The 23,635-nt window shown below is 39.8% G+C and overlaps 2 protein-coding genes across 2 annotated transcripts; both read left to right on the top strand.

The window, feature by feature from the left end:
* The first annotated feature begins 471 nt into the window (after positions 1–471).
* Positions 472–9,348, top strand: LOC133467026 (transcription factor 7-like 1-A). Its single transcript, XM_061751418.1, has 6 exons — positions 472–554; positions 668–726; positions 1,628–1,775; positions 6,008–6,115; positions 6,220–6,256; positions 7,239–9,348. Exons 1-6 carry the CDS (start codon positions 552–554, stop codon positions 7,751–7,753), a joined length of 870 nt encoding a protein of 289 aa, XP_061607402.1. The 5' UTR covers positions 472–551; the 3' UTR covers positions 7,754–9,348.
* Positions 9,349–13,365: 4,017 nt separating this feature from the next.
* LOC133467023 (collagenase 3-like) lies at positions 13,366–16,897 on the top strand. Its single transcript, XM_061751416.1, has 10 exons — positions 13,366–13,524; positions 13,662–13,909; positions 14,004–14,152; positions 14,581–14,709; positions 14,818–14,979; positions 15,071–15,206; positions 15,292–15,425; positions 15,987–16,146; positions 16,229–16,332; positions 16,443–16,897. Exons 1-10 carry the CDS (start codon positions 13,426–13,428, stop codon positions 16,550–16,552), a joined length of 1,431 nt encoding a protein of 476 aa, XP_061607400.1. The 5' UTR covers positions 13,366–13,425; the 3' UTR covers positions 16,553–16,897.
* The last annotated feature ends 6,738 nt before the right edge of the window (positions 16,898–23,635 follow it).

Genomic DNA, 23,635 nt, shown 5'->3' with positions numbered 1-23,635 from the left:
TCTTCTTCTTCGGTTTTGTGAGATCACATGTGATCCCGCGAGACTTCGAGATCGGCTGTACAATAACATCTTTATTTGTGCGGTCTGCTGTGTTGAGATTCTCGGTGTACACCGCATATAACGACCAAAACTGTTGAATGCTCGATTTAAAAAAAAAACATTTTTTTATCTTTATTTGTGCGGTCTGTAGCAGATAAAAAAAAATAAAAAAATGTTTTAAGTGTGGAAAAATCTTTGCTTGTACCAGGCCTTAGTTCATGTATCATAGGTATGGATGGATAGCTGGCTGGCTGGCTAGATCTAGATAGATAGATAGATAGGTAGGTAAGTAGATAGGAGGTATATAATAGGTAGACAAATAGATTAGGTAGATAGGTAGATACTGTAGATGCGTCTAAGATTAATGCAGTTTTATGTAATGTTGTGACGATCCCATAATATGGTCGGTTAACCCCTCATGTCTTTTTTTTTTACAGCAGGTGCCATATTGGTGGCCTGTGCAAAACTTCGTTCCACCAGCATCAGTAAATTTTGCTGCTGCTCCTCCACAAATGGTAAAACCTTGATGACCAACAACAACAACAACAACAACAACAAACATCTAGCTACACAAGTTTTTGGTTCAACCATTTCAGCTTTTGGTCTTTTTTCCTGTTTTTTTTTTCAGATGGGGGGCACAACAATGATGATGCCTGGGAACCCAAATCTCACTCCTGGTGTGTTTCTGTAAGTGAAAAACATATCGAACAGCAGTACTGTATTGATATACAGCGAAACCTCAAAAGCGGAACACCCTTATTGAGATATCAACCAATTTTCAGGAAAAAATATTTCCCCTAATATCGTGGTGTTCAAATCCCCATCATGCACAATGTCACGTAAGACCTCTACGTATCTCACTTGGGCAAATCTTGTGACACTTCAGCTCAGTGAACAAATGGGTCCTGCTTTTTCTTTGTTTTTTTGTTTTTTGGGTGGGGGGGGGGGGGATGCCACAACAAAAGGGTGCCTGTGGAACACGATGACAAGAACTGAAAATGGAACCTATGCAGTTTGGGAAGTAGTACACAACTACACGCGTCTCTTCAGGCTGTTTACTTCAATATGGCTAAAGCAAAGTAAAAAAAAAAAAAAAAAAAAAGGTTACAATTTAATAGTCTGCTGTTAATCTCTCAGTTGTTGGCGGCACAGTGGTGGGCTTGGGAGCTGGATGCATATACAGTACAGCTTGTCAACTTGTTTTTACACTTGAATGACAATTTCTAAAATGTTCCTTAAAACATTGCCCATACATACAGTTAATCAAGGATTTGAGATGAATTTAAAATGTATATTCATTTCCTATGAGAAAATGTATTTTAAACATGAACAAATAAGGTTGATGAGCTACCCGTTGGTGATTGTGTTCGACCGTTGAGGTTCCTCTATCTATGTCCTGCTGTAATCTCCATGTAGTCTTAATTATTATCATAAAGTATGTGAAAACCCTAAAAACTATCTTTTGATTCACTTGAACGAAAGTAAACCGTAGCTCTCGTTTTAGACTTCTGATGTTTTTTTTTTAATAAATTTTTATTTTACCAGTTTCACAGGGTAAAAACTAACTTTTGTCTTCACTCGTTAATAGGAGAGATGTAGACGATGAGGTGGAGCATCAGTACATAAAGAAGCCACCGAATGCCTTCATGGTGTTTGCCAGGAAGCATCGCAAAGCACTCATGGGAAAACTGGACAAGAAAGACAGCGCGTCAGTAAATGTCATCCTGGGAGAAATGGTAAGTGTGCGCTCCAATCACAAAATATACACTCACCGGCCACAACCTTTAATACAGTACGCCCGAATAAGGTAATGAGATCAAATATAGCAGGGTTATTCAACTGAAACTTAGAGGTTCGGTTTAAGAAAGTTTCTTGACGCAAAGGCCCAGATGATCATAATGTCTAACTATTTATTGTGATACAGGGTTAACTTGCCTGGTTAAGGTTAGGGTTCTCAAAGTATTTTTTTATTTTATTTTTTGCATAGTTTCCCCACTTTAATGTTTAAGAGCATCAAACAAATAAATATCAGACAAAGATAAAGATACAAATGCAGTTTTTAAATGTGGTTTTATTTATTAAGGCAAAACAATATTAAAAGCTACCTTGCTCTGTGTAAAAAAAAAAGAACAGAAAAATCATGAATTAACTGCGGCTGATTAAATTTTTGGGAAAGCTGGGTTCATTTTCACTGACCACACCCAAGCCTGATTATCTCCAGACCTGTTCAATCAAAAAATTACTTAAATAGAACCTTTCCGACAAAATAAAGTCAGTGAAAAAGATCTCAAAAAGCTACAACTAAATATCACGGTCCAAAGAAATTCAAGACTCGATAAGAAATAAAGTAATTGACATCTATCTGTCTGGAAAGGGTTACAAAGGCATTTCTAAAGCTTTAGGACTCCAGCAAACCACAGTGAGAGGTATTATCCACAAATTGAGAAAACATGGAACAGTGGTGAACCTTCCAAGGAGTGGCCAGCCTACAAAAATGACCCCAAGAGCACAGAGAACTCTCATCCAGGAGGTCACAAAGAAACTCAAAACAACATCTAAAGAACTGCAGGCCTCCCTTGTTTCAGTTAAGGTCAGTATTCATGACTCAACAATAAGGAAGAAACTGGGAAAAAATGGCATCCATGGCAGAGTTCCAAGACGAAAACTACTGCTGACAAAAAAGAACATAAATCTCCTCTTATGTTTGCAAAAAAAAAAAAAAAAATAATAATAATAAAATAAAAAAACACCAGAATCATCCCCAACACTTTTGGGAGAATATTCTATGATGTGGTGAGATGAAAGTTGAACTTTATGGAAGGTGTTTGTTTCATTACATTTGGCATAAATGTAACACAGCGTTCCAGGAAAAGAACATACCAACGTCAAACATGGTGGTGATAGTGTGATGGTCTGGGGCTGCTTCTTACTTCAGGAACTGGATGATTTGCTGTGACTGATGGAACCAGGAATTCTGCTCTTTACTAAAAAATTTGGAAGGAGAAAGTTTGGCCCTCAGTTTGTGACCTCAAGTTGACACGCATTTGGGTTCTGCAGCAGGACAACAATCCAAACACCAGCAAGTCAACTTCTGAATGGCTAAAAAAAAAAAAAATTGTAAAAATGAAGGTTTTGGAGTTGCATAGTCAACGTTGGGATTTGAATCCTATTGAAATGCTGTGGCATGACCTTAAAAAGGTCGTTCCTGCTCGAAAACCCCCCAGTGTTGCAGAATTAAAACAATTATTTATAGTTCCATTGTTGTTGCTGAGCGTTGCCCAACCACTTGTTAGATTTATGGATGCGTGACCTTTTCACATAGGGCCAGGTAGCTTAGATTTTTTTCCCCCCTCAAAAAATGCAATCACCATTTTAAAACTACGTTTTATCTACTCTGGTTACCTTTGATTATTTCACGGCACTGTACTTCTGCACGTAATCACTACCTCAGTCAAATCAAATTAATTCAGTCCAATTCAAAAACCTTTTTTTGAGGTTTTTTACTATCAAGTGACACAGAATTGAACACGTTTGTATGACTGCCGAAATCTACAGTTCTGCTCATAAGCCTCATCACCCTGACAGAATTTGTGAGATATAAGCAATTTGTTTAAAAAATATGACTGATGACTGAACAGGGATCATCTCATTATTTTCTTTATTGGTATGTTTTGTTTGATGATTCTACAATTGGCTGGCGACCAGTTCAGGGTGCACCCTGCCTATTGCCCGAAGTCAGCTCACCTGCAACCCTCGTGAGGATGAGTGGTTCACAAAATGGATAGATTGATGGATGTTTCATGATTGTGCTTTTCTGAAATGCTTTATAGTTTAATTTGAATCCCATCAAATGTGTTTTGAATGATCATTCATGTCTTTAAAGAATGGCACACATCAGAATCAGAATACATTTTCTTGGCAATGTTGCAGGACACAAGGAATTTGTCTCACGTAGTTGGAGTATAACAACAGAGTATAATATAACAACAAACAGACATGATGATGAAATATACATTTAGGATATAAAAAACACGTGGAGTGTCATTGAGCAGTGAAAGTGTACCACTAGTGTGTCCTGATATATTGGCAATTGTGCAAATGATGCAGACTAACAGTGCGATAGTCTGGTACAGTGACGATTGTGCAAATGGTGCAGAGAGTTCTCAAACAGGAGTGGCCAGTAGTAATCAACCACAGTATGCAAATAGGGCAGTGTGATAAAACACTGAGTGTATGAACATGGAGATCTTATGCCTAGCTTAAACTACAGGATTTTAGCCCCGATATTGGGCCAGTTAGCTATCACGAGCGAGTTCCCAGATATTTTGTTGGGAACGACAAAACTTCTTGTAGTGTGAGATAACCTACGACCAACTATTTGGACATTCGATAGCCCTACAACGCCAAAATGTGAAGTCTAGCATGTTTGATTTTTTTGAATATCTTCCGTGTGTGTGACATCCATCAATCCATTTCCCGTACCGCTTATCGTCACTAGGGTCGGGGCCGTGCTGGAGCCTATCCCAGCTGACTCTGGGCGAGAGGCAGGGTACACCCTGAACTGGTCGCCACCCAATCGCAGGTAGTGTGACATCGACGACAAATCTCCGACAGCGCACCTTGACGTCGACCGATAGGATTGCATATTGTGACCGGCGCGACGCCACGCGCGCTTGCCGTTGTCAACGTACTCGGTCGCTGTTGTCCACATTTATTCACACCCACAAACCAATGTTCACTGAAGCTTTAGAGCGTGATTCGACAGAACGCAGGCATGTCTACATACAAACGTTAGTGCTAGCACTAGCTTGCTAGGCTGCATATGTTCTATTGCCTGCTTGCGAGCCGTATCATGTCAAAAGTACATGAACATACGTCAAGCAATCCTTGAATGGATAGCCCAAAACGTCATCGCCCGAGCACCCGGTGACACAGCACGTTTTTTCCCCCACCATTGCCGCAGCGATCCATTGTTTGACAACAACTTGTTGTCGCCTTGGTAACGGTTGTATCCGGTTGCAGTGAAAGGTGACATGTTTTGTGGTCATGCTTCCCCAACAGTGTTTGATTTGACAAGATAAAGCCCAGTGATCGCAAAAGATGGGATACGGTCATATCGGAATACATGTCATGCAGTGTTGACACTGTCTGACTGAGATACAGCAAGATTTGCAAATTTGTCTTGTAGCCAGGCATTACCAATTCTGCCAGGGTAATCAAACTTATGAGCGCAACTGTGTAATGTTCTCTCATTCACCAAATAAAAATAAAGCTGAATTTCAAAATAAGAGCAAGTCAATAAGTGAAAATAGTTCAAACGCTGTGACGTTTTAGTTTCCACTTTTCTGTTCACCATCTCGATACACCAAGTTTCAACCAATTTTACATACATATGTTAGTTTAACATGTCTTAATAATTGAACAGTTTTAGAGGTTCACTTTCCTCCCCTCTTAAATTCCATCACGCCCATTTTTTGCTCAGTGGTAAAATTCAGCTATAATGCAGTATCAAAACAATAGTCTTCGTTTAACTCCATATGTTTGTCATTGTGGTTGTAGTTTGCAGTAGTGTCTTACTGCATTACATCACACTGAGATAGATACTAAAATAACTGCAGTAACAAAATATATTTATGTATTTTTATTTAAACTTTGTTTTTTTATCCAGCTAAAGCAATTGAGAACAGATTCTCACTTCCGATGCCCTCCTGGCTGCCGAGAGCAGAGTAAAACATCGGAAAATAAAAAAAAATACATTAAAAAAAATATATCAAATATCAATCAATATCAATTAAAAATACCAATAAAATATAATACAAAATACTGTATCACAAAACATCTGAATCATGTTTGTCATATTGTCCTGGGCCAATCCTGCACGTTGAGCAAATACGCTCCATTTGGTGTATATGTTCAACTATTTGTACTTGTGTATGTTTACACTAACACTGTTTATATGTGTCCACAGTGGAATTCACTACCGCAGCAAGACCAGGCCAAATACTATGAGGAAGCAGATGTTGAGAGGCGACGTCATGCCCAGTTGTATCCCAACTGGTCAATGTGTGACAACTATGTATGTTCAATATGTCGCGTAACGTGTCAACCGTACACCAAATGAGATACATGAAATATATTGTTTGCATTTCCTAATGTCTGATTGCAATTCTTATTGTGTAGGGCAAAAAGAGGAAGAGGATGAGGGGTACTGTTACAGGTAATCCTTTGTTTAGATTACATACTGTACATCATCACACAGGTTAATAATTAACAATATCATTTACATTTGGGTCGGTATGTTTCCCCAATTCAGGGAGTAAACATTACATGATTACATGATTCTCCCCTTGCAGAGGTTTTTTGTTTTTATTGTAGGTTTGTTCAAATTATCTTGGATTTGTCAGTATAAATCCCACAATTACTCGACAGAATACTGTTGGACATTTGAGTGCCAACATGGTTATTAAAAGATATTTGCTTCCTGAATTTTCTTTATTCTACACTTGCTATATGTAGTATTTCTTTTAAATGACATGAATTATTTTATGTTTTAGTAATGGATCTGGATGGTGTTACATCAAGGAAAAAGATTATAGAATTATAGAATTACCCCCCAAAAAAAAGAACAGATTTCAATCATGTTGCAGTCAAATGGGCTTAAAATGTTAGCATGGGTGAGCAGTCTTAGTACAATTTATTTCGCCACAGTATGGTTCAGATCAGTAAATCCTGATCAAATTTCCATCTCGCAAGTGGGATGGCAAAGACGGTACTTGTTACGTAAATAGTGTGACATACCAGCCGGGAAAAAGAAGAAAGCTGTACAACCCCATGTGTTGAAATTATTTTTGGGTTTGGTTCCCGACTGGACGACAGTTTAACATTCCATTTTTAAAACTCAAACTCTGTTGACTAATCAAACAACAACAGTATGTCTAGTTCCACCTACATAAATGAATCGTACAATGCTACTTCACTGGGTAATCCACTCAGTTTTGAAAAGTGAAATGTATGGCTTTGATATTTTTTAATTTGGGGATTTTTTTGAAACGCAGAACAACGCGTACTGAACTAGCGCACGTAACCATTAGGTTGTTCTGGGTGGGTTTCTTTAGCCTTAAACGCTGACAATGACTATAGAAAAAGAATGTTTTCAAAGTAATGTTGTGGTCTAATTGATATATTTCTTGTTCAACAAGATCCTGAAGCTCCACAGCCCACAAGGATGTGTGTGGCTCCGGTCCAGACGGGCATGATGGGGCCTGAACGATACCCTACACAAGGAGAATCGCAGTCTGTGAGCAACATTGCATGTTTACAACAGCAGCAGCCTAAAGCCAGCCTTCCTGCTTTTGTGCATAACTTCATGCCTCCAGCTGCTCCGACTTCATCCGGGATGGCGTTTTCACAGCTTCTGAGTGGCGTAAATTACATGCCCCTGGCCCATGACAAACACACCCGACCGTTGACTGTGAATTCTACTGAGCCTCAGAGCTTAGAGGAAGAGCTCCACGTAATACTGGAGCGATTTGAGGAAGAATCCTCCACTACACAGACAGAGCAGTCATCTGCGGCCCTGAATTTAGAAGAAGAGCTCCAAAGCTTACTGGAGCGTTTTCAGAACAAGCCCTCGACTGCACAGTTAGGCACAGACAGGCTCCACTGCGTCTTTGAGGGTTTAGGAATCACTGCTGCTGATACGGGAGGTTGTTGAGAGTCCTGCAAGGGCTGGGATGGTGGAGCCAACCTGTGAAGACAAAGGAAGTACTATTGGAGCATTTTGAAACCGCACAACAGACTTTACTGTTTGTGGTTCATAGTCACAATTGTTAATGAATCGTCAAAAGTTTACAACCTGTTTTTTGTTGTTGTTGGTTTTTTTTTTTTTTTTTTAAATCAAGGGCAATAACATGGCTCAGCACTTTATTTCATGATGAGATGCCACTGGTTTCTCATGAGAACGGACACAAAGGGAGCGGCTCAAATGCAATAACTGAACTTGTGTTTAAAGCCTGTGCGTATGGACATTATTCATCTCTTCATCTAGTATCTCCCACCACTCCTGTTGGATTTCATCCAACGGCTATCACCTCGGTTCGTGCTTCAAGACATTGGTACTGCCTGTTGCCTTACACCTAGCCGTAGTAAGGATGCATACACAATATATTATTCAAGTGACCCAATCCAGTTTTTTCCCCCCCCCCTCCTGTGTAGTGAAGTTCAGACATTAATTCATCTCCAAAAGTATTTGAACAGTGAGGCAAACGTCTTTCATTTTTGCTGTAGACTGAAAACATTTGGGTTTGACGTCAAAAGAGGAATAGAGACAAGAACTTAATGTTATGGCTTTTAAGACTTCTTATTTAGGTGAGCAAAAGTATTGGAACAGATGGGCTTTCAAATGAGTGAATGAGACTGGTTGATATTTAGTTGCAAATCCTTTCATCAATAAGCATTGTTTTGTAATAACTACACCACAGACTCAGTTGTTTTGGGGGGTTTACTCCTTCCAGTCTCTTTAGCAGGTAAAATACATCCTCTACAGGCTTTAAGTCTGGAGATTGACTTGGCCAGTCTAAAACCTACTTCTTGCCCCTGATGAACTCTTTTGTTTTGGGAGTCTTTAGTTGTGCCCGCAGATGTAATATTTTTTTTAGAGTATTTACTTACAGCTCGCAATGTTTCAGCCAACTGCTGTTTTCCTTGATCTACCAGCGAATGTCTGCGTCTCTTTCCATATGGTTGAATTGGCTATTTAGCCAACGTTTTGTGCAATGGCTATGATTCATTTTCCATCTATCATCTTCACAATCAAGACGAAAAATGGGCGTTAGGGTAGATACGACATACAGTAAGTACCCTGTCGTTACGTCGTTTTACTTTTTTCTGTCATCGAAATACAGTACATCGGCCAATGACAAAGTAGTAATGTGTGAAAAGTATAATACTAGGGCCAAACTAAACAGTAATATTTATCTTATCTAATGTTGATCTTGTCAAACTTCTCAACTGCACTATAGCATCATTGCACTCTTTGACCAAGTACTTTAATGAACTTGATATTTGCGCTATTATATGCTGCACAGACTTAACCTCCTAAATTGTTAATTGCCACTGTATATAATCTGTAAATATGTTTTTATCCTATACACATGTAGACATACTATATAATATATGAAACGTGTATATTGTAACTTCACTGTTTATCATTGTACATAACAGATGATCCATCACTTATGCTGCAGTATGTAATTATTTATTTTTGCACTTCTGATTTGATGCCAGCTGCATTTCATTGGCTACAGTATGTACCTCTACTCTGCACAATGACAATAAAACAATATATCAGTCTTTCTGATTCTGATTCTACAATATAACACATTTGTGTTTTAACAGTCATCATTTAGAACTAAATAAATGACTATATGCCTCTATATATGATCTATATATACTTGTGACCAGTCAAGGGGGTGGTCCGACTTTAGCTCAAACTCAGCTATTATTAGCTGAATAGCTTGGTAAAGGCAGAAGCATTTTGTAGCATTTCCGGCACTTTCTGTCTGTCTTTTTCAATAACATCCTTTTTTTTTTTTACTATCCACATAATAGCAGACTGCTGCAACAAGTATGTGCCTGTTGTCCTCTAAGGTGTTTTTGTGGTGTGATGTGCCCAAACACACATTTTGGACTGTGGGAGGTGCACCCAAAGGAAAGGCAAGCACAGGAAAGTCCTCTGCTCCTTTCTGGCCTATTCCTCCTCCTTCCAACCCCGCATGCTTTCTCCTTTTTCTATGGCTCAGTCGTCCTGCGCGCTGTACATATACGGTCCTGTCTGTTCGTAGGCAAAATACGTAATTTCCGCTACGTCATTACCGCTACGTCATTACAGAGCACTACCAAGTGATCCAGCGCGGGAATGTATAGGATAGTCACTAAATATTCAAACATAAATATTGAAAAATATAGCCAGTCACTGACGGTGTAGTGGTACATTCACCTGACTTTGGTGTAGGGAGCATGAGTTCTGTTCCCATTCAGTGACAGTGTTGAGTGTGACAGGTTGTCTGTGTCCCCTGCGACTGACTGGCGACCACTTCAGGGTGTAGTCTCCCTATCGCCCAAAGTAAGCTGGGCTCAAGCGCCCCGTGACCCTGAATAGGATAAGCGGTGTACAGAATGGATGGATGAATGGATGGGAAAATATAGCAAGATGTGTCAGAAGCTGATAAGCTTAATCAGCATTCTGTCACCCACTCTTGTGGGTTGGCTGAAAATTACTTTCTTTTTAACAAAAAATTGGTCTGGATTATAGCTTTAATATTAGTTGCAAATTATTTGTTTGCTATATATGTATCAAGCGTGTGACCCATTGATACCGTCAAGCTTTTGCGTTCTTTGTGATGCTGTTCAAGGCTTTCACTTTCACTTCCACTTACCCTTAAGTGTCCTCTTTAGCAGGTAAAATGCATGCTCTGTAGGGTATAAGTCTGGTGTGTCACGTTTCGGTGCAGGAAGGAGGACCCAAGAGCATACATGGGACGAAGGTAGATTTACGTGATGGATTTGTACGTATTAACTCGGTTAAGGAATGGACCAGGAGATTGAGGAGGAATGTTGATTTCTTGTCTGATATTCATCTTTTGATGTTAAACTCGGTGATAAATTGTTTCAACAAAGTGTATACTAGTTTGTGAATGTTATAGATGAACTGAATGCAACCCAATAGTTTTGTATTTCCATTCTGAATAGCATACATCACACATAACTATATCATAAAGGTTTTCAGCATTCCGTGACTGAAGAAATCAAACTAGCACTAATATCAAATGTGGAACTTTATATCATGCCAGCCAAACGTTCATAGTGTGCCTTCGAAATTGGACTCAAAAGCCTCAAAGAAAATTTTAGGTATGGCCAAAATTGATCATCATTGTTGATATAAAAATATATGTTGTTTTTCCAGCGAACGATATCATATCAGTCTGAGACTACACAACACAATAGATGACACACGATGAGACAGCAGACGCAAGTGACGTAACCAAATAGTCTTTTTTACATTCATGTGACGTAAACATCAGTGGTTTGTTGAAACAGGAACTGATGGAATGATTTCTTGGTTACATTTAGTCACTACAAGATTTGAGATTTACATTCAAATATCCATTTCATCATCTACTAAAGAGGAAATAAAATTTAGATGACGTTGTGCACCACCACACAAATGCAGAGCACATACGTTTCGAATATTTGACCCCGCTCAACGCGGATGAAGGTAAATAAAGTTAACCAAAACATTAGCATTATCTTTGCAAAGATTGATTTTGGGTTGATTGTGCACATTTGCTTAATATTGTGGCCAGTGAGTGTTTCTTTATTTATTACATACAGTATAGTTGGGCAAATTGCATTAGTTCCCTTTGGGGATTGTCGAAACTAGAATTTACACATTTCCTGAGTGGCTAAAGCAGAACGTCTTGTGCGGGTTCTTAGCTGATTCATATTGATGACATGGAGCTGGTCTTGTGAGAAGTATTACTGTTAAGTATTTTTTTTCATCATATTCCACATTCATGTTCAAAGCCGAAGCCATTTTCTGTGTTCACCGTGCACAACATCCGTATGCAATAAGCGTCTTAAAACAATGACGTGATCATCATTACTTCATAGTTGCTGCTGTCATCCATCAGAGCAGTTTCATCACCTTCCTTGTCTTGCCTTACATATTTTGTACCACATTGAAAAGCTTTTTAGGCAATATGCATTTCACATAATGCATCATCACTATGTTTGCTTGCACCAAGTTATTTCTTTGGTTAGAAATGAGCATAGTAATCTTTTTGTCTCGTATTCGATGATTAGCAACTCTGTTTATGTGTGGAATGGAGCGGATTGATGCAAAAGATGTTGCTCCCCCTAAATTATCATAATAAATCAGGATCCTAACAGGATTCATGGTCTTTAATGCACGTTTGACTCCAAATCAACTTATTTGACTAAATAATTTTAGTAAGGTAAGCACAATAAAAACAAACAGGTGAAGGGTAAAAATATGTAAAAGTGGGATGAGTCCTGGTAGTCCACCTACTCAAAGACCTCAAATCTTTCTTCTCTAATCCTGATCTTGTGCTATCTAGATCAAATTGCTCCTATCTGAAAGTTCTTTGAAACACCAGGACAAAAATTATTAAATTCAATATGATGGAGAATAGGAGAAAATGGGATTACAAAATCATTCAATCATTAAATACTGGGCCTAGTAGATCTGCTAATGCAATGCTGGAATTTATATGGATTTAAAGCAATAAAGCACACAAAAAAAGCCATGAAACATCCAAGAACATGGGCCTACAGGTTCGTAATAATGCTGCTGCTGCTGCTGTCTTTCTGTGTTACACTCAGCAGGTCCATATTCGGCAAGAACTGCAGTGTAGCAAACTAGAATGTGGAAATGGACGGTTAAGCCAAGGGAGTGGTTTTGTTTTGTTTGTATGTAATACGATGTTGTAATAATGGGATTTTCCCCCATGACAATTTTCAGCTGTTTGTGTTGTGTTTTAGTCATACAGTTGATTAATGCTTCAATATAAACTTTTTGTTGAAGTACTGTTATTTTTATATTATTCCACTTGAAAATACTTTTTTGCCAGATAGATTTAAAGCCGCCGATCCAGATGTGGATTATTATTTTTCTTGGGGGGTGGGGGGTTTAGCTTCACAGACTGCCACATTCAAATAAGAGTAAAATGTGATAATTATTTATCATACAATGCATAATTTAGGCTACTGACCAATTTGCGTGAGAAGATGCTGATTGCACAAGAGGATATTCCAGTTTCAAAACGATCATCTTGGCCAAACTGCTTCCCATGCATGCCCACAGATTATTACGGCATGAGAAAGAACAAATCCTGACAATGAGGTGCCCTAACACAGGAACATACAAGAGCTCACAAGTTGTACTGTATTCATTCAAATTATTATTAAACTGAGTTCAAATGAAAATTATGTTCTTATGAAAAAAAAGAAAATAATTTTTTTGGCTTTCGTCTGGTAATCCTATTCAATAATTGTGTACATTTGTGTCCATAGCTAATTAATGCATTGTTGCACATATTAAAGCACATTTTCAAAATTATTATTTTATTTCATAATGTTAGACTCATTACAATACTGTTATATTAATTTGATTGTAAATCTGCCCAAGCCTAATTTTTCAAATCATAATTACAGAGTTGTTATGGGTGAGTTGTTATGGGTGAGTAATCAAACCCAACTTCCTCTTCATCCATATTTGGAGAATTGGGGTTTCTCAACAAAGAGACATTTAGACTATATAAGAGCTGTGAAGAGCACAGAAGCACAAGTTGAATCGATCGAAGAAGCATGGGCACGCTTAATGTGTACATTTTACTCTGCCTAGCAGCTGCAGTTTACTGTGGGCCTGTGTCATATATGACAGCGCAAGATGAGAATTTTGCAGAGGTATGTTTTTTTTTATTGCTTTCCATTTGCTTCAAACATGAGCGTGCTAGCCATCTCATGTTTGACAATCTGTCTAATCAAGAGTGCACATATGCTCTGTACCATATTTTTGATGGTAAAATTGCCTTCTTTTACAGAGCTACTTGAAAAAATTCTATGACCTAAAGGACGAAACTGGCCCATCTGTCAGACGTGGGATCAGTCCACTCAACAAAAAGCTGAGTGACATGCAGAGATTCTTCGGTTTAAAAATCACAGGAACACTGGATGCTGACACATTGGAGATGATGAAGAAGCCCCGCTGTGGTGTTCCAGACAACAAAGTAGCCGATTTCTCCACTTTTCAAAACAACCTCAAGTGGCAGAAAAATAGTCTGACATACAGGTAAATGATTTTCTATAGGACGACAGCGTCAAACTAAAAATGTTGTGTTTATTTATCAACGTGGTTCATATTCTGCATTTTTGTCAATCTGCAGGATAGAGAACTACACACCAGACATGTCCCAGTCAGAAGTCGATGACTCTATTGAAAAAGCCTTGGACGTTTGGGCCAAAGTTACTCCTCTTAGATTCACTAGAATCTATAGTGGGACAGCGGACATCATGATTTCATTTGGTCGCCAGTGTAAGTAAGACTTACTGCATTTTAAAAGGCTTCTTTGTGAGACTTTCGGCGTATTTTATTGTCGATGATTAGTTGTGGGCACCCCACCACCCATCGACGAATGGCTTTGGTCACCCCACCCAAACATTTCTGGATGCGCCCCTGATTGGCACTCAAAATGATGGCTATCCCAAAACGATATTTGACCTGTCTTATAAGGCCAGGTGCATGTTTTGAGTGACAGTCGTGTTTTCGAATCATGTAAAACATCAGTACATAACATACTGTATCACTCAACAAAAAGACAACAAAGCTGGTGGCAAGTTAGTGCAGGCATTATCTGAAAGCTATTTCCCATGTTTTCCTGATCATGACGACAAGGAAGGTCACATGGTGAACTTGTGATATGCACACTTCTAATGTTGTGAAATATGTTTTTTTCTGACCAGCACATGGGGATTTTTACCCCTTTGACGGCCCTGATGGAACTCTAGCCCACGCCTTCGCTCCTTCCTCTGGCATTGGAGGAGACGCTCACTTTGATGAGGACGAGACCTTCACCTTTCGTTCAAATTCTGGTGAGTTTTTGAAGTTGAGTGTGCAATTATACTGTACATGTTAATTTAGAAAATGCCTTGGAATATACTGATAATAATAATGATCATTTTCTGACTGATTTTGTGCAGGTTATGTTCTCTTCCTGGTGGCAGCCCATGAGTTTGGTCACTCACTGGGATTGTCTCATTCTAATGACCCTGGCGCCCTCATGTACCCTGTGTACTCATACACAAACCCTTCCAACTTTCGTCTGCCGCAAGATGACGTCAATGGCATCCAGTCTCTTTATGGTACGTAATAGCGGGCTACTTTACAAAAAAATAATGCACAGTCTGATATTTTTTTCCACAAATCACTGAAACAATACTACATAATCTCCAGGTCCCAATCCTGATGTGGATCCTGATACAAATCCTGACAAGCCTCAGCCGCCTACCACTCCTGATGCTTGTGACGCAACCATGGTGCTGGATGCTGTGGCCACCCTGCGAGGAGAGATGCTTTTCTTCAAAGACAGGTATCACAGGAATCGAATAGCTAAACCAAATCATATTACTAATAAGATAACAGATATAGCAGATTCACGTTTTCTGTGGTTTCAGGTTCTTTTGGCGAGTCTACCCTCAGAGCAGAACCCCTCAGCAAAGTTTCATCACAAACCTCTGGCCCAATGCCCCCAGAAAAATTGATGCTGCTTACGAAAGCCAACTGTCGGGGAATGTTTTTCTCTTTAAAGGTATGCCTCATTGGTCTCTATCTTAGGGTGCACTGACACTGGGCTATTTACACACATTAGGGTCATGGCTGAGCTGGAGCCTACCCTGGTTGACTTTGGGTGACACATCAGATACCAGCCAATAACAGCGCACATATAGACAAACAACCATTGCCACTCACAATACAATTTATGGACCATTTAGACTGACTGAACATGCATTTTTTTGAAGAAGCTGCAGTACCTGGGCAAAACTCACGCAAGCAAGGGGAAAACATGAAACCTCAACATAGGAAGGCCAGACTGAGTTTCGAACTCCCAACCTCAGAACTATGAGGCAGACGTGCTAACCAGCCGATGCCAAACTTGTCCAATCATGCGGGGGCCCAGGGAAGACCACAGTGCTGCAGCACAGACTGAAGCTCACTAGTCAAGATGACAGAATTAAAGCAGCAAAGCACGCCCTAGTCCCTAATGAATTGCCAAGTGTGAATGTACCCTTCATCTCCCGATGCAACATGTTTTAAATCCACAAAACATCATCTCTGATATCCATCCACTAAAAGGCTTTTCTTGCCGCAGGTCGTCGAGTTTGGGCTTTTCGTGGCTATGACCTTGTTCAAGGATATCCTAAGGCACTAACAACCTTTGGTTTGCCCAAAGAAGTGAAAAAAATTGATGCTGCTCTGTATGATGTGGAATCAAGGAAGACGCTATTCTTCGTTGGTAAATCTTACTACAGGTATGTTCTAATGGTATGATCAGGCCATCGAATGGGCAGGGGACTGTTTACAAATGGGTCTAATTATTGTTTTTGTCAAAAGCTATGATGAAGCCAGTAAGACAAGGGACAAGGGATTCCCCAAACGTGTCGATGAGACCTTTTCTGGCCTAACCGGGAAGGTGACAGCAGCGTTACAGTACAAAGGTGAGTAAAACAATCGATCCTAATCAATTTATCAGTCAATGTCACCGTTGTGAATAATTCCATTTCTTTACCTAACTAAGGAAAAATAAAACTGAGCCTCTCTTCTCCAGGTTTTACCTACATGTACAGTGGACTCCAGATGTTTGAGTACAGCCTGAGCACTGGGACGTTTTTCCGTGTGTTGGGAAACAACTACTTTTTGCCCTGCACTAACTTCTAGATCATCTTACGTTGTTCATGTGAAGGAACCGAGAATCAACACGAGTGGACACAAATTGAAATTGGTTCCATAGCCTCTTGAATTGTTTGATACTTTCTTTAATTATCCATATTTTAACATCTTTTTCATCATAATATTAATCATTATTTTTGGTTGTTTTTGTCACTTTTTGTTTTTATCAAGTTAAAAGTAAGTTAAATGGTGGCTCACAGGAGGAAGTGATATTGTATTTATTGTACATGTTTTGTATTGTATGTCACACTACAGTGACCACAGTTTTGAATGTACAGATGCAAAGACTGTGAAAAAATGAAAAAAAAGATAGAATAAATACAATTCTAGTCATTTCCTTGTTGTCAGCTCATTTTTAGCACAAACTAATGCACTATGTGGAGTAAATCCCCATAGAGTCAAATGTCTTCATCTCGACCACTTCTTTTATCTTTATCACAATTTAGGCCCCAATCTGGTGATGCAGATGGTATAAATAAAGTCAGATTAGATGATTTTATTAGTCCCGAAATGGGGAAAATTTGATCGTTCCAGCAGCAAGCTTGCGTCCCAGGAATCCCTCTCATGTCAGTGCCGTTAACTTGTCCATCTTATTGGGAAGAAATCTAACATTTTCCATGATAACAGACATGCCTCCTCCTTGCTTGATGCTCTGCCCTGGCACGACAGCTTCCTGAGGGGCAATGTTGGGTCACGTTACGGAAGCCGTTGTAGTGTTAGCACGGAGTGCCTCACAGCTGACCCTGACTGTAAACAAGACAACAGTGTTGTTCAAAGAGGAAAGTGGCCCAGACTGTAATCAGAATGTTCTGTTCTCCAGCACGCCCGCGACCCTCGTGAGGATGAGCGGTAAAGAAAATGGATGGATGGATGGTTACTTTTGAGACATAAAAACACACTACGGAGAGTCACTTAGCAATAAAAGGTTACCGGTAATGTGATAATGCTGATACAATTACAGTTGTGCAAATGATGCAGAGTCCTCTAGCAATAAAATGGCAAGAGGGAAGAAGCTGTCTGCTTGTTTTAGTTTAGTTTAGTTAGCTCAAAATTCTGCCAGCTCACTGGAACTTGAGATAGTCCACAAAATAACTTGGCTAAAGTCCCATTGGTATTGTAGTGATTCACAAAGCAGAATTCTGTGCAGCTGGCATGGGAATAATTCCTACTCGATGCATTGTTCACAATTGGCCCACAAACTGCATGGTGACCAGTTCAGGGTTTCGTGCAACTTTCGTTCTATGTCAACTGGGGTCAGTAACATAGAGAAGCTCACATCTGACTCAAATGATGACAAGCACTATGGAAAATGGATGGATCGATGGATTTTGATACCAATGCCAATGCATTGTTTTGAGTTTGCCAAATCTGACGGGAGTCTGTTCTCATTACCAGCCCACGGTGATTATTATCCCTGATTATACCTGATGAATATATTAATGATGGCAATTTCAATAAAAAGCAAAAAAAAATCATGACATTTTGCATTGTTAACTTAAAGAATTGCCACAAAAAAAGAAGGAAACAGAGAAACTTTGGAAATGTATTGTACTACTACAAATCCTGTAGAGGAAATTCAGTTTTCTCTTTGGTGTATATATTATAAGAGTTTACTCAATAATGAAAAGAGGATTCCATGAATTAACATTAAACCTCTGTTTACCAGGTTTTACCTACATCTACAGTGGACCTTACATGCCTGAGTTTGACTTGGCGAACGGAAGATTGTTCCGTGTACCGAGGAACAGATATTTCCTACGTTGCACTAACTTCTAGACCAGTTGAACCCCAAGTTTTTTTTAATATAACTAACACGTGTCAGAAATGTTTCAGGACTGGTATCACGACATATATATTTCAAATCCAAACTACAAACTACCAGTGTTCCCCTTTGAAGTCACTCCCTTGGAGTCAAATGGACTTTGCCAGCCTTCTCCGCCATGCCATCGTGCATTGCTGGAAGGATTCTTCAGTGATCCATCTTGATGTTGTCCACATCTTTAAAACAGGTCCCCTTGATAAAGAAAGAAAAATCACACGGTGTCAAGTCGGGCGAGAAGGGAGGTTGCTCCAGCACTGCACGTTCCTCTCGGCCTGGAACCGTCGACTGCTCAGGGCATTGTGAACTGGTGTGTTGTCATGGTGAAGCAGCCACGATCCTTCCACAACTCTCGCCTCTTCTCACACATTGAATGACGCAAACGACACGGAGTCTTTTTGCAGACGTGCTGGTTGATCATCTGGCCCAAAGTGAAAGGGAAAATTCATAGTTTGGAGTTTGGGTTTGAAATATACAGGAGCTTTCGTGACACCAGTCCTGGATGTTTACTGACACATCTCGTATTTCTAATTGTATTACATTAATACAGTACACTGTATCAATAAAATGTTATAATATTCGTATGCCTGCCTTCATTTCTGGGTGACTTGTTGCAAATACTTTTGAGCTACTGAAACCCGAATGGATGTACAGGAGGTCCTTATTGACAATGGCGTTATAAGTTTCGACATAACCCGAATTTGTATGCAAGTCAGAACTGCACTTACACAGTAGTAAACTTAGAATAGTTTTATGGAAAAAAAACACTTTGAGGCCATAAATATAAACCAACCAAATGGAAAATCAGGAAGTACGGTGTTCAGTGAGCAAGCCTTCTTGTACCTTTAACGTCGTATTGCTACACCGCGGCGCAAACTTACCTAATGCGCGCCGTTCATAACCTCACTGTATGTCAATATTGCCGTTAACTGAGGAGCCCTGTACTCTGCATAATATAATATAATTGCAAGTACACACCTCGTGTGTTTCGTTCAACAATCTAAATGCCTAATTTGTTTGATTTCATTTTTTAAAATACCCCAAACGGACCAAATATGTGGGGCGTCAGATAAAGCAAATTTTAGAAAACATACAGTTAAGGTAGTTACAAAGCAAATATGGAGGAAGCCCGTTAGCGCTTCTGTCAAAACAGGCTCGGAAGATGTCATGCTTCCCTCGATTATGTTCTTATTAAAAGCACAAGCTCGTTGAGCAGTTAACCACATCTTAAAAATGTCTTTTCAAACACAACACAACAGTTTGTACTTGTCTAATTCACAGCAACATACTCTCGCAAAGGGGCCTGTTCTGACAGTCACAGGAATGTTTCATTGCCCAGTCTTGCATCTTTCTCTGCTCTTAACCTCATCTCCCAAACACTATCTCAGGAAATCACCAAGGGCTTTACGAGTGTGCGGAGCACGAGAAGAAGAATTTATGCATGCACTTAGTCTCTATCTGCAGCAGGATAATTAGCATGGAAGGTCCATCACTTGTCAAAGTATTGTTGGTGATGGTGACAATCTCACTCGGTGGAGCTCTGCCGACCATCCTAACCAGCGAAGAAGAGCTGGCTAAAGCTCAGGTAACTACCGCTGCAACTGCTGATCTGTTTAACTTAATAGTACCCAATATTTTTTTATATAGAAGACACTCGTGTTAGGGAACACTTTGATTAGATTAGATTGATTTGTTAGATTAGGGGTAGGAGGGTTGGTTGATTGGTTGATTGGTTGACTGACTGACTGACTTGTCTTGTTTCTGTTATGCTATCAATGTAACCGTTTTAACTGGATTGGTAGATACAAATTAGGGGATTTTCTCCATCGCTGTTGGACTCTCATATCATCGTAAGAAGGTGCATGAGCAAAGGTTTACAATCCCTGACTTTCCAATATGCAGTACTACGATTAGATGACCTTAAAATAATGATCTATCTTGTTTGTGTTTCCTTTGTCTAGGATTACCTTTCTCAGTATTTCTCTGAAGTGGGCGTCACCACTGGTAGCGAGATATGGCGCGGCGGTCTTGATTCCTTTACAGACACTCTGAAAATAATGCAAGAGTTTTTCGGACTGGAGGTGACAGGAGAGTTGGACTCCAACACCATGGAAGTGATGTCACAACCACGATGCGGTTTCACAGACTTAAATAGATTCAGGTTTGCCCACTTTGATGGGCAACCGAAGTGGGACAAGAATGTGATCACATACAGGTTGGGCAATTTTCTATTGAAACATATTGCAGTAAGTCATCACTGAATCAATTGGTTAAGCCTACAATTGGTCAAGTGTTTGTCAAACATTCCTAGGATAACTGAATATACCCAGGACTTGAGTCAAAGTCTCGTAGATGCCACACTTGCCAAGGCCCTACAGGTCTACAGTGATGTCATTCCTTTGGATTTCAAGCAGATTAAAACCGGCACTGCAGACATAATGGTCAAGTTCAAGGCTCGTAGTAAGTGACCTCTCTTCCTGTGACAAACTTTTGATTGCGTACTACAGGATACCAACTTGAAGTCTCTTTCAAAACCAGACCATGAGGATTTTGCACCCTTTGATGGAAAGGGTGGGGTCTTGGCTCATGCCTTTTCCCCTGGTGGGGGCAGAGGCGGCGACACCCATTTTGATGAAGATGAAACCTGGAGTCTTACCTCATTAGGTGAAGCCATGAATGAATGATTATAATTCCAAATCATATTTTGCCAAAGCTAAGCATGTACCCATTGTTCCCATGGTTTGCAGGAGCCAACCTGTTCTTGGTGGCAGCCCATGAGTTTGGACATGCACTTGGATTATCCCACTCTAAACTTCCATCAGCTCTAATGTACCCCAACTATCAGTACGTGAACACAGAGGGCTATGTGCTACCAGACGATGACCGACGGGGAGTGCAGACACTATACGGTGAGAGTTTGGCCTCATTTCAGCGATAAGATGATGCCACGACATTAGATACACCTGGATAATATAATGACATCAACAAGGTTGTTGTTTTTCTTTTTAATTTAAATTCTGTTTGCCTTTTTTAGTACAACTGTGTTTTTTTATATGACTAATTGGTGATAGGTGGATTGAAGACTCTAAATTGCCCGTAGGTGTGAATGTGAGTGCGAATGGTTGTTTGTTTGTGCGGTGCCATTGGCTGACGACCAGTTCAGGGTGTAACCCGCCTCTCGCCCGAAGATAGCACGCCTGCGACCCTTGTGAGCATAAGCGGGACTGAAAATGTTTGGATGGATTTTACAAATTGGGTTTTCGTGGTGTTGAGGCAAAGCACAGAGAAGCAGGAGTGCAGGGGTCTCAAAAATGTGTTTCATTTCAAAAATGGAAGACAAGACGTAGTTCACAAGAAAAGACGACATGAAACAAAACTAAATATAATCTCGACGACAAAAAAGACTGTTTTGCATGTATCCCAGTTGTATTTTGCGGTGAGTACTTTGTCTTTCAGAAACCAAACAACAATTCACTGTAACAATTAGTTTCAACTATGTTCTTTGAGTCCGTGACTCTGAACAGGATTATCAGTCTAGAAAACCGATGGATGGATGTTCTATTATTCTTTTCTTTCATTTGCATTTGCACCATCTACATTTGCAGAAGCATCCTTGGGTACCTTATAAGCTGCAGTATAAATCGAAGCTATTATTTCTCTCTTCCAGGAGTCAGATCATCAACTCAACCAACAATTAACCCTGCACCAAAACCTGAACCTGAACCAGAGCCTGGACCTGCGCCAGACCCAGACAGGTGTAGCCGCAATCTAGTTTTTGATGCTGCAACCTCCATACAGGGTTCTCTTTATTTCTTCAAAGGCAGGTAAGACAAGTATATTTAGATTTTTTAAAAATGTGCGATCAATATCTACTCATATGTGAAATGTTGTACATGTTTTCAAGCCATTTTTGGAAGAGGCGCACCAACTGGGATGGCGTCACTATGAGGACAATTAATTCCGTCTGGTCTGGAATCAACAAAGTCGATGCTGCTTATGAGAAAACGAAACGCAACATTGTTGTTTTATTTGAAGGTACAAATTAGTTCCACGAGAGATACATACTGAACCTATAGATGGAATAGAAAGTAGGAACCGGTCTACAATTACAAGATATTAATTCCACTTTTTCATGACAAAGGGGACCACTACTGGCAAGTTCGAAGAAACACTGTCTTACCGGGGTTTCCCAAACCTATCAGCGACTTTGGCTTGCCTTCAACCGTCACCAAAGTAGATGCCGCTGTCCACGTTGCATTCACAGGAAGGACCCTCCTTTTTGTTGGCAACAAATACTGGAGGTGGGTGTTCTGGAAAGCTTTGAATCAGAGACATACTGCTTAAACAATTGGTTTCGTATCGGGGTTGTATTTTCCTGCGGCGTATTAAAAGAGATCAACTGTAGAGCAGAATCAAGTGTCTGCTGATACAATATAATTCAGCTGTTAATGTTGGTTATCGTATGCATATAGCTACAATGAAAGGTGGGGCAGAATGGATCGTAGGAACCCGAAATTGATTCGCACAGAGCTCCCGGGGATTGGCTACAGAGTTGATGCTGCGTTTGCGTATAGAGGTAGGTCATTGTCCAAGATTATTCTCTCTGCAACATTACGTTGTCTGGGTGTATGCAAACGGGACATCCCGTTTTGCAGGTTACCTGTACTTTTCCTATGGATCCAGACAGACAAAATACGATTATCTGAGAAGAAGAACGGTTCGCACTCTGATGAGCAGTGACTGGATGGACTGTGACTGAACACTCAGCCAAATCTCCCATCAACATGAGCATTGAATTGTAGTATTTATCATTTATCTATGGTTCATACCATTTCTCATCCATCCATTGGTCATAGGGGATTTATCTTCTTGGAAAATTATAATCTGACGGTAGTTATCAGCACGGCCGAAAACAGTGCATATTACAGAGCACTTTCATCTTTACGAAAACTTTGGAAGCAAATTACAACAACATGTATGTGATCACTTATTTTTCTGTCACAAACAATAAATATATCTGTAAATATATGTGTTTCACTGTCATTGATATACGACCTCAATTTTGCCACAAGAGGAAAAGCAAGCTCAACAATGTTTTATTGTTAGCCTTGTATAGCCTTCTTTTGGCTAATGTACAGTAGTACTACCCCCACTCTGAATTTCTCCACCCAGATAAACTGCTGCTTTACTGATGAGCAAATTGGACCTTCTTCAGTGCTCACGTTGTCTTTTGTAAAACCAGCGTGGGATCG

This window comes from Phyllopteryx taeniolatus, chromosome 17 (assembly GCF_024500385.1).
Source record: "Phyllopteryx taeniolatus isolate TA_2022b chromosome 17, UOR_Ptae_1.2, whole genome shotgun sequence".
Lineage (NCBI taxonomy): Eukaryota > Metazoa > Chordata > Actinopteri > Syngnathiformes > Syngnathidae > Phyllopteryx > Phyllopteryx taeniolatus.
The sequence above is the reverse complement of the archived record's forward strand: the minus strand, read 5'-3'. Positions and strand labels throughout refer to the sequence as shown.